General features: G+C 41.7%; 1 protein-coding gene across 3 annotated transcripts in view; it reads right to left on the reverse strand.

The window, feature by feature from the left end:
• Positions 1-12,084, reverse strand: part of clip3 (CAP-GLY domain containing linker protein 3) — a 39,937-nt gene that overhangs the window by 13,890 nt on the left and 13,963 nt on the right. For 2 of the 3 annotated variants that reach the window (XM_085429450.1, XM_085429449.1), the window contains one exon: positions 7,143-12,040. The exons of the other annotated variant lie outside the window; for it this stretch is intronic. In XM_085429450.1, the coding sequence (XP_085285576.1) occupies positions 11,986-12,040 (55 nt within the window). In that variant the 3' untranslated portion in view covers positions 7,143-11,985. Of the gene's footprint in view, positions 1-7,142; positions 12,041-12,084 lie in introns of those variants that run through there. 3 annotated transcript variants of the gene reach the window in all.

Consider the following 12,084-nt stretch of genomic DNA (forward strand, 5'->3'; position numbering starts at 1 on the left):
AAAGACGGTTCTTATCCAGATTTGAATAATTATGGATTTTGTTGCTCTATGTGTAATTTTAAGCAGCCATTTATTGAAAGCCAAATGTTTATCCATCTGAGGGGGCATTTAAAACGAAAAGAAACTGTTCCATGTCCTTTCAAGAACTGCAATTTTAAAACCAATGTCTACTCAACCTTCAATGCCCACAAATGCAGAGACCACCAAAATTCAACAAGTTACAATGAAGGCATTGTGCAAAGTGTTATAAATGTAGAACAAAAAGATGACATGCAGCTTGATTCAATGGAGTCATCAGATGACAATCAAGTGGCATCCACCAGTGAAATCAGTGGAATTGAGGGTTTAGAAGAGCAGTTGCAATACAATCTGGCTGGATTTTTCTTGAAAATGCAGACCCTTCTCCATGTGTCCCAGAGAGCAACACAGGAGATTATTGAGCATATTGATCAGTTGTTTTTGTTATCACAACCTTTGGTTAGAAAATCAGTTGTAGATATACTGAAAAAGCACAACTGTACATATACGGACAAACTGGTGGATGAGATTTGTCAGGCAGTTTCTGATAGTAATGTTTTACATAAATGTGTCACATCTGAAGGACCACTATCTACAGCAAAGAGGAGGAAATCATATTATGAAGAAAATTTTCCATATGTCAAACCTGTGGAGTATTTAATTGAATCGTCAAAGCACACTTATATGTATGTGCCTATTCTCACATCTTTGCAATTGTTGTTGAAAAAAAATGATGTGCTTGAAGAAATTAAACAAGCACTCACACAGATTCCTGGACATTTCATGTCATTTTGTGATGGATCCTACTACCAGGAAAATGTTCTACTGTCACAAGAGGGACAGAAATTGTCAATGATACTTTATGTGGATGATTTTGATCACAAACCCACTTGGTACCTCAAAGAAAATACATAAAGTCTTTGCAGTTTATTGGACACTGGAAAACTTTCCAGTTAAATCTTGTTCTGCTCTACACTGCACCCAGCTTGCTCTGCTGTGCAATTCCAATGATGTACGCCAGTTTGGGTGTAAGGAAATGCTGTCACCACTCTTAAATGATCTGAAAACTCTTGAAGAAGTAGGTGCCTACATTGAGACTCTTGGTGAATGTCTTAAAGGCACTGTCTACTCTGTTGTGGCAGACAACCTTCTGCCCATGGACTTGCTGGTTTCAATGAGAGTTTCAGGTCTACATATTTCTGTAGGTTTTGTCATGCCACCCAAACAGAAATGCAAACAGAAAATGCTGTTACAGGGAATTATGTAATGAGAACAAAAGATGCTCATGATAATTATTGTGCAAGAGCTTCAGAATGATGACATTAAGGAAAACTATGGTGTTAAAAACACCTGTGTTCCTTCTGACCATCTCTCTTTCTTTCATCCTGTCACAGGCTTCCCACCTGACTTCCTACACGACCTGTTTGAAGGTGTCATTTCAGTGGAGTTGGCACATTGTTTAAAGGTTTGATTTCTAAGAGATATTTTAACTTAGAAGACTTAAACAGAGCAATTCTGCACTTTCCATACCAACATTCTGACAAAGTTAATCGCCCTCATCCAATAACCTCAAATTTTGCCAGGCGAGGGACCATGGCCAGCACTCTTTCATGAGACACAGGTAAGTACAACTATGTATATAACATTTGCTGCTCATATAGTATGCTGTGTTTTGCTTATAATATTTTTGGAATTCTCTTCAGCTCTACTTTGAATTTCATCGGATCACCAATCAGAATCTGCCACATGTGTTTTATGCTGCGCTGGATGATTATGCTCCTCAGCTGACTGGACTTTACAAAAAGAGGAAAACTGGACGGGTCGGTGAAAGGATGGAGCAGCTTTTGTCGGCATATGGAAAACAGGTATTTAAAAGATACTAATTATTATTCTGCTTGCTTGGCAGTTGCCATTGTTATGTGTTTGTTTATTTATTTATATATATATATATAAACACCCAGCACGCCCCTGCGGGCGGTTTATCCTTCAAGCTCGGGTCCTCTACCAGAGGCCTGGGAGCTTGAGGGTCCTGCGCAGTATCTTAGCTGTTCCCAGGACTGCGCTCTTCTGGACAGAGATCTCCGATGTTGTTCCCGGGATCTGCTGGAGCCACTCGCCTATCTTGGGAGTCACCGCACCTAGTGCTCCGATTACCACGGGGACCACCGTTACCTTCACCCTCCACATCCTCTCGAGCTCTTCTCTGAGCCCTTGGTATTTCTCCAGCTTCTCGTGTTCCTTCTTCCTGATATTGCTGTCATTCGGAACCGCTACATCGATCACTACGGCCGTCTTCTTCTGTTTGTCTACCACCACTATGTCCGGTTGGTTAGCCACCACCATTTTGTCCGTCTGTATCTGGAAGTCCCACAGGATCTTAGCTCGGTCATTCTCCACCACCCTTGGGGGCATCTCCCATTTTGACCTCGGGACTTCCAGGTTATACTCCGCACAGATGTTCCTGTACACTATGCCGGCCACTTGGTTATGGCGTTCCATGTATGCCTTGCCTGCTAGCATCTTGCACCCTGCTGTTATGTGCTGGATTGTCTCTGGATTGTCTCTGTGTCCTGATCCCCAAGGACCCCAAGAAGGGACCGGTCCCCTCCAACTACCGACCAATAACCTGCCTCAGTACTACATGGAAGCTCCTGTCAGGCATCATATCGGCTAAGATGAACAGGCACATGGGTCAATACATGAGCGGGACACAGAAAGGAATTGGCAAGAATACCAGAGGCGCAAAACACCAGCTACTGGTAGACAGAACAATCAGCCGAGACTGCAAGACCAGACTGACCAACCTGTGCACTGCCTGGATTGATTACAAGAAGGCCTATGACTCAATGCCCCACAGCTGGATACTGGAATGCCTAGAATTGTACAAGATCAATGGGACCCTAAGAGCCTTCATCAGGAACTCAATGGGGATGTGGCGTACAACACTAGAGGCCAACTCCAAGCCCATAGCACAAGTCACCATCAAGTGCGGGATCTACCAAGGAGATGCTCTGTCCCCACTGCTGTTCTGCATAGGCCTGAACCCCCTCAGTGAGATCATTAACAAGACTGGCTACGGATACCGACTACGGAACGGAGAAGTTGTCAGCCACCTCCTGTACATGGATGACATCAAGCTGTATGCCAAGAGTGAACGAGACATCGATTCACTGATCCACACTACCAGGCTATACAGCAATGACATTGGAATGTCGTTCGGACTGGAGAAGTGTAGTCGGATGGTAACAAAGAGAGGGAAGGTAGTCAGAACTGAGGGGATTGAACTACCAGAAGGCAACATTGCAGACATAGAGGACAGTTACAAGTACTTGGGGATCCCGCAGGCGAATGGGAACCATGAAGAGGCCGCTAGAAAAGCTGCAACCACCAAGTACCTGCAGAGGGTCAGGCAAGTCCTGAGGAGTCAGCTGAATGGTAAGAACAAGATCCGGGCCATCAACACGTACGCCCTGCCCGTGATCAGGTACCCTGCTGGGGTAATAGGCTGGCCAAAGGAGGAGATAGAAGCCACTGACATAAAGACAAGAAAGCTCCTTACCATGCATGGAGGGTTTCACCCCAAGTCCAGCACCCTGAGGCTGTACGCTAAGCGGAAGGAAGGGGGCCGGGGACTGGTGAGTGTCAGCACCACAGTCCAGGATGAGACAACGAACATCCAAGAAAATATATATATATATATATATATATATATATATATATATATATATATATATATATATATATATATATATATATATATAAGGACACAAACGACATCTATGCAACTAGAACAGCAGTTCTGGCCGGCCTACCAATGTACCTCAGAGATTTTCAAAACATGCAAGGTACTTTGGTATTACAATAATTTGCACATTTGAATTTAAAAAAGGTTGAAAGGAGTTTATAAGTCATCTGGACTTGGGTTGAAAGTTGAAGACGTGAAGTTGAATGACTTATAAACTTCTTTCATCCTTGATTTGACTACCTGGATGAATGAAAAATGAACCTTCACTGTCAACTTAAAACATGTTATGATATATAGAATTTGAAAAACTGAAGAAAGGTGCCTGAACATTTGTATTTATGCTTTTAACAGAGATATTACAGATGAATAATTGTGCACTCTGTATTATATCTTAGGGTGAAATTGAGTTCTATGAAGCCATAGAATTGCTCTGGTTGCTGATGTCGATGAAGAGGAGGTGCCTGGAGGAGTTCCTTTCTCACCACGCCAAGTGTTCATAGAACTTGAAGATCAGTTTGTTATGACTCATCACTCATGGACTGATGCCCTGGTGTCTTTGTTTGGGCTAATCTATGCTCTGCATCTGAGCTATCCTATGAAGTATACTGGATTTTTTGAGTTCATTCAAGTAGTGTTGCTGAAGCTAGACGATGAGAGAAAGCAACTAAAACCAAAATTGCAGACACTAAAAAATGAGCTTGTGCAGATGATGCTTGTTTTTCACTGGTCACTATATTCGTGCTTTTTCAGTTATCTGTGAATGGCTTCAATAGTTTTATTTGTTCTGGGTAATTAGCTTTCTAAAAGGCAATGTGGAGAAAGCTAAGAATAAGGAGAAAATCCATATTTGACGTTTTGTTTGTGATTGAAAAAAATCTTCACATAGTGTGTAATCTTAAGCTTATTTCTAAAAACACCTTTTAGTTACATGGAAATCTTTTGTGAGATAACTGATAATTAGTCAATATGTACAGTATACTTTCATGCTTTATTTTTTAATTGTGTGATGAGTGCCAGTTCACTCGAGGTCTGGGCAAAACTGTTGCGAAGCCACAAATACCTTTGAGAATACTTTTTGTTAGTGACATCCTTAGTTCAGCTGTTTTCTATAGTTGCATTGCTGTAGTGCATGTGATTTCATTATTATACTAAATGTTACTTAAAATTGTGATTGTTATGGCTCTAATTGCCTCTAGACTATTGTTTTTTTATGATGTACACCTATATATCAGGTCTACATGACTAAATTTGTGTTTTGTACATTTAATCGATTTTCAAAATGCTACAAAAAACATTCAAAATTCCCTAAAAGTGCAAGTTTTAAAATGCCTAATTATTTGTTATTTGATAATGGCTTTAGCAGTCATAGGTTATGACTGAAAGTATGGTTGTATTCATTCTGTATTTTCTCTGCAGTTAAAGTTAATAAAAACTGAATGGAAAGAATAATAGCTTGGTTTTGTGTTAATAGTACTTGAACCATTTGGTGCAATCGGTTTCCCCAATTGGATTAAGTTGTTTAAATACAACTATTTAAGTTAATTTAACTTAATTTGAATATGAGCATGTAACACTTTAAATAAGTTTGAATAAATACAGCATCTTAGTACAAGAAATTTAATGGTTTAAGTTGAAACATACTAAATACAATGAGTAAATAAACATAATGTATTTGAGTTACATTATCATATTTGCTTTGGGTTCTTGGGACTCTAATAAAGTACTTAAATAACCCCAAACTGTTTAAGTTATAAAACTTGAATCAATTGGTGCAATCGGTTTCCCCAAATCATTTGAGTTAACTTAACTTGTCAGGTTTTACAGTGTAGGCTTAATATTTACTGAATACAATAATGGATTTCTATAAATTTTAATCAGATGAAAACTTTGGTTGTAAGATTCAGATAATTATTTAGTAAAAGCAAAACATTTTAAATGAGAATAAGAAAGAAAAGTATTTCTTTGTGCCCCCCTCTCCCTGTTAATGCCCTACATGCCCCCCTGGCAACACTTTGCTAGACCCGCCCCTGCACAGTTACCAGCTGTCAGCTACTTAGAAAAGGATCCTGGTGTTATTTGTCTCTCAGAAACAGTTCATAACTTCAACTCATTCATGTCACCTGAAAGGTAAACCTGTTTCTCCATCACAGCTCTGATGATTCAGTAAGGACATCTCCTGGTTTCATCTTCATATTTCCCTCTCACCACATAACCAAACCATCATGACCAGCAGCTTTACAGCTGTGGCTCCAGAAAACATCAGCTGATATTAGAAAGTAATATTAAATCAATTCTAACATCAGCTGATCAAACGTGCTGCTGTTGTTTAGCGCGACATCCGCTGGTTTCCTCTTTCTGGCGCAGAGAGAAAAGCTGATCAGCTGATCACTGATCAGTTTCATGATTGAATTAGCAACTTTCTAGCTGAAGAGGAACGGGGACAAATCGCTTTCCTCTTCACCTCAACTTTAAAGTTCGACCTCCTCGGCTGTAATTGGTCCAGCCCAGAGTCGATCATGACCAACTGGCCAATCCACCACCTTTCATTTATCCCGTTACAAAAAGAAAAGAAATAAAACCCCATCGGCCCATAAAAACGAAAAATCCCGGTATGACTGGGGTAGTAGCGACGAAGACTGTGACGAGAGGAAAGTGTGTTCTGAAAACTGGCCACTGGATGTCACTGTTAATCATTTTTAATTGTGGTCTTCATATTTCTGGAGTAAAACAAGCTGTTACGTGACGTCGTTTTGTTGGAGACTAAGTAACACAAGGCTGGCCAAGCAACCATAGCACAAGAGGCAGGGTACACACAGGACAGTCTGTGACAGAGAAATGTTGCTGCAGTAAATGTAGTAAACTCTTTTTATTAAACCTTTGCTTAAACTGTAAGAAATGTGTAAAATTACAGAAATCTATCATTTCTTTGGTGTATTATAAATGGCTGTGGGTGAGGTCTTTGTCAGAGAACAAACAAACCACATTTAAAATCCAAAATCATTTTCCTCCTTCACATTTTCCAAAGGGCCTCATGTTTGATACCCCAGGTCTACAGACACCTGTGTGAGCCACGGAGGAGCTCACGGGGAGAAAGAAGCACAAAGAATCCCCATCAAACTAAAATCAACATGTAATTATGCTGCAAGTATGAATTTATTTATACTTATTGTCTGTCTAAAATTTAAAAATATGCATATAAATCATTTTCACTCTGCAGATTTTGTGGGTGTGCTCTGATAACTGGCTACAAGGTGTCAGTGTGAATCCTTTTATAGTCTGATGAGTCAAATAAAAAAAGATAATAAATGTATCAGTTTTATTAGTTACTGTTTCACCTGATTTTATCTGAACGCAGATAAAAAGTCCAGCAGACAGAAGGTTTAGAAAAACATCAAATCTTTATTATATTCATAGTTGTTATTATTAGAAGCATTTTCATGCTGATGAGAAGATACACTGAAAACCCCGAATGAGAAAATACTGAGAGAGCATGCAGTGAGGATCTGTTAGGAAGAAGACGTCGATGCTCCTTCTCTCCTGTTTCTGCTTCCACGCCCGTCGGCTTTAAACACACTTTGAAAACAGGAGTGACGCACACACATGGACTAAAGTAACACACACGCACACTTTACAAAACCAGAGAACAAAAAGTACACTTAGTGAAGTTATCAAAATATAGGCTATATACTGTATAATCTTCAGACTCCGAATGTTGAAACGAGCAGTGCCGAGTTCGTTTCTGTGATTTCGACGTTACATCGTCAGACAGCCGTCACTTCTTTAAAGGACACCGACTCTCTCAGTTAACTACAAATCACAGTTTCCATTCCTGCTGATCCAAACGTGACTGATTTCCTTCCTTTAAGCAGCCGCTGGCGTCAGTGCAGCTCTGAAAATCTGCTTGCAGAGAAGTTGTGTTGCAAACAAGAGCTGAGCCGCTAAAACTGTCCAACGGCTCCCGGCTTCACATCAGGAGGAAAGAAATCACAGAGGCGACTGACAATAAACTCCTGACTCAGCTTCGTCTTGAGTTGTGGAAGATAAGAGACGATCGCCGTGTTTGTGCTCATACGACATAATAACAACGCTTCTCCAGAACCAACCGTGATCACGGATGCACTGATCGGATATTTGGGTTGTCTGTCAGTCTGACGCCGAACACTTCAACAAGTCGTTCAGCTGTATGTAGCTTACACCACCCATCAGCAAGGGCCTGTCAGCTGTGGTGTAGCATGGAGGGAGCCAACAGGAAAGCAACTCTGAGGCTTTTCACACCTCCGATGCAAACAGCTTTTATTTGTGGATGATACAAACGTGCATGTGAGGAGCACTCAGACCGAGAGGACCAAAGGAAACTAAAGTAACAGACGCGACGCACAAATCAGTTCAACCAATGATATTTTTGTCTTCCAGACACTTGAAATACAAACAGATTTCCTGAATATCTGTTGTATTTGTGAGTCTTTAATAAGATAATATTGTCATAATCTTGTTTTTGTTTGGTTTCATCAGGGAAGCTGCCCTCTGGTGGACCAACGTCAACACTCATAACGAGGCTAACGGGAGTTTCTCTTCTTTGCTTTTAAATTTTCACTTTCAGGCTCCAGCTTCCAGTAAAGGTCAGTAAAGATCAGTAAAGATCAGTAAAGATCACTGCTTCCTCATTCCAGACTGTTCCTGGGTCAGTCCTCGATATCAGCAGACACCCAAAGCCAGGCTACCACACTGGAGCTGAAAAAGTTTGATCGGTGCATCCCTGATCACGATTCTCAGGATACATGTATTTAACGTCATCTCATCTTGTTGAAGTGTGGAGAAACGAAGCCAACGTGGGCGATGAAGGCATCAAACAGGATTTTCATTTGAAACCAAAAAGTGGAAACATTTCTAGAACATTTTTAATTTACAGTCACATTTTGGTTTCGATTAGGAGAAGATGATGGCTACGACGTGACGGAGTTTCAGTGGCTGAATCTCGACAAGGATGCAAAATTTCAAACATTCCTGCTGCCTCAAAGTAAGGAAACCAATCTTAAAGTAAAAGCATGTTTGAAATCCAATCAACAAAAACGACAAAGTGAGAGTTTGTAGTTAAAGAGCTAAATCAGGCAAAAGGAGCGGCAACGGCCTTGGATACAGAAACCAAAGTGAAAATATGTGGCGATAAAAACGTCTGTAACGCTTCCTTTAGCGTGAGATTAATAACTGGTGACGCTCCACATCTACACAGCACGCTACGTTCAAACCGACATATCGACTGTACTGTTACTGTACGTTTACTGTACAAAGACAAACCTCCACCATCACTGCGGTCCACTAACGCTCGCCCGACTGGGTGGAGCTTCAGCATTGAACGCCGTGCTACGACAGCTGACTTGTGGCGATGAATTTCCAGAGTGAAACTATAAACAGATGCAAATACGACACGTGGACTGACTCCGGTTTGTCTGGCTTGTTTGGGCTGTGGCTGTGATATTTATTTGTGAAGGTAAAGCAGTAAGTCATCTGCACATCGCTCGAACGTCTAGTCCCATTTTTCAAAAAGCTGCTTCTCAGGACAGTTTTGGACGGTTCCAACAACTCGATGGATGCAGGACTGACTTTTTGTGTTCATCTCATCCATGATGATTTCAGGACATCCTTAAAGCAGCTTAAATTTACTACAGTCCTACCAGGACACCAGTTTGTGTCCGTGGGGAACGCGACATGACTCAACCTACCGCTCGTCTGGTTAAGTCATTCAGAGGCGAGGCTCAGGTCAAGTTCAAGCAGGAATGAAAGGTTTGTGACCACATGGACTAAATCCTGCAGCTGACTGAGTTAAACTGAGCGCCCGGTGAGTGGAAAAGCAAAAGCACTGCAGTTCTCGTTAGTATAACGTTGAAGCTGATTCCACGAGCACAAACAGGACATTATCCACAGCAGTGTGCACGAGCAACCACAAATGTCTCCTTTGGCCGAGGCTGCAGAGCACACGGAGAGAAAAACCGGCAAGCCCCGCCTCAAAGGCTCTTAACGACCTCATCATTCTCTAAAATGACCTTCAACCAGTGTTTGCAGGAAGGTGGTTGGTCATATTTCATAATTCTCATAGTTTAAAGTTTTACATCTCTGGAAACAAGTTACCAAATCTGCCCGGTCTTGCTCATGAGATCTGAATGCTCCGTCCAAGAATCAGATAACAGAATAATGAAGCAGCACAAACTGAGGATCTGACCTCACCAAATACGCTCCACGGTCTTCCTGGTGGCATCTGGGTCACTTTCCACTTGACTTGGATCAAAACTGAGGATGGATTTCATCCCTTCGCTTGCCCGGTTATTCTCTGTGCTCGCCCCAGCAGCCTCGGCCATCCGAGCGCGAGTGTGTTCATCTCTCTGTATCGAGTGCTCACAGAGTGTAACGAGACATTAACACAGGAAACGTTTCCACACAGAGATAGGTACACTGTTTACATATTGCTGTTTCTCAGTTATGCAGAGATTTACCATTAAGCACACATTTAGGTTAGCTTGTGTTTTTCTTTTCGCGGATGCTCACATTCACAAAAGATACCAAAGTCTTATTTAAATGGAGAGAGAGAGGAGCGAGAGAGGAGGGTCAGAGGAAGATCAAAGATTTGGACTCGGGAGCTCGTTTGGGGGTTAAACTTTTAAGTAAAGGTCATTAAAAACCTCGAAATGGAGGCGCTGATGAAGGGACGCTTAATATTACAAAGACATATTCTACCCTGAATGGACTGGACATCACATTTAGCTGGAACTGAAGCTCGTGTTCAGAGGCAACATAAAGACATGACAGTCTCATGAAATGGGGCCGGAAACGTCAACGGTTTGGGTCAGTTAGCAGTTTATGGTTAACAGATTACAACTGGAGCCTGTTATTAGTGTCCGAGTATTGGCAGTACGCTGATTAGCAGTGACTATAATCAAAGGTACTTTTTGTAAAGAATTCTTGGACAAAAGCAGATTCAATCCTTCAAAAAATAAACCAGCTTGCGCCTTTATGTCAAAGACATTTATGTTGCAGATGCAAATTGATGTAATACCTCTGTCGACCACCAGGTGGACCTAAACTGCTCACGAGAAATTCTAAAATTAGCTCAACATTCGTACAAATGTTGCTAATCAGACTTATTTTATTCATTGGAGCACAAAAATCGTTCTGTGCATGTAGACGACTGTAGTGCTGGTGGAAAACTACACTGGAGCTCAGATGAAGCGCTGCCACCTTGTGGTGAAAATGTGCGTTGCATTTCCTGCCAGACGTTTGCTAAAAGTACCTTTAAAGATTAACGGCTGACAAACAGCAGGATAAACATCAAAGCTGTTCTTTGTGGTCAGGAAAAATGGAAAAATGTAAATTAAAGATAAAGCTTCTTCTTGTTATTAAATGTTAGCATCCACACTCCTCCACATACAGCGAGTCAACCCGGAGGCCAAGAACCACTTACTTATCTCACACATCAGCAGTGGAAATAAACTCTCCTACAGACAATTATTGGCTGCGTTCAAGTAAAAACCCTGTTTTCACTTCTGAGTTTCAAACAGTTTGGAGTCGGGATGTTTTCTGGGATTTTCCCTCCATGCACTCGGGATTTTTACATCTTAACTCAAGCGGAGACGGCAGAGGTTCTTGGTCTCAGACGAGCAGACAAACTTATTTTGCACAAACTGTTTGAGCTCTCGTGCGCTGCTCTTGTTCATTTGTGCAGAAAGTGTCTGAGAATTTAACAAACACATCTGCCAAACCACAAAGCACAGGCTGAATATCTGCATTATTGTCCACGTTTTAGCTAGCTTGTGCCGAGCTTAGCATTAATGACAAAATCTGTTTAAGACCCAAAGCTAGTAGCAGCAAAAACAAACGTTTTGTGGTTGTTGTTAGGCCCCGAATGACAGCACAGCACGGACAAATACCGAGCTGGGACGATGAGGTGAGAAGACGTGAAAGGTTGGGTTTTTTGGAGGAATCGGATTCTCGGTTTCTTCAAAGGAATGCGGAACGTTTTGATCAGATACAAGGCACTATAGATTTTGCTATAGAACGGCTAAATTAGGAGGTTCTGGGCTGAGATTAAGAGAGGAGGGGGACGGGGTCACCACGAGAAGTTTGACTGACGACGGCGAAAGTCGGTGAAAGCAGGAGTAGAAGATGGAGAGCAAGTACAGCGGAGAGACTGATCTGGTGGTGGAGTAGAAGAGAGAAGAGGAAGGGCGTAGTTAGGACTGCATCTCAGCACGCAGCATCCACGGAAACCAACAACAGAAGAGCAGCCTGCAGGAGACGAGGAGGAGGAGGAAGAGCAGGGTTCAGTAAGT

The sequence above is a fragment of the Rhamphochromis longiceps genome, linkage group LG14 (genome assembly GCF_057381845.1).
Source record: "Rhamphochromis longiceps isolate RC_006_pf linkage group LG14, R_longiceps_female_GT1.1, whole genome shotgun sequence".
Lineage (NCBI taxonomy): Eukaryota > Metazoa > Chordata > Actinopteri > Cichliformes > Cichlidae > Rhamphochromis > Rhamphochromis longiceps.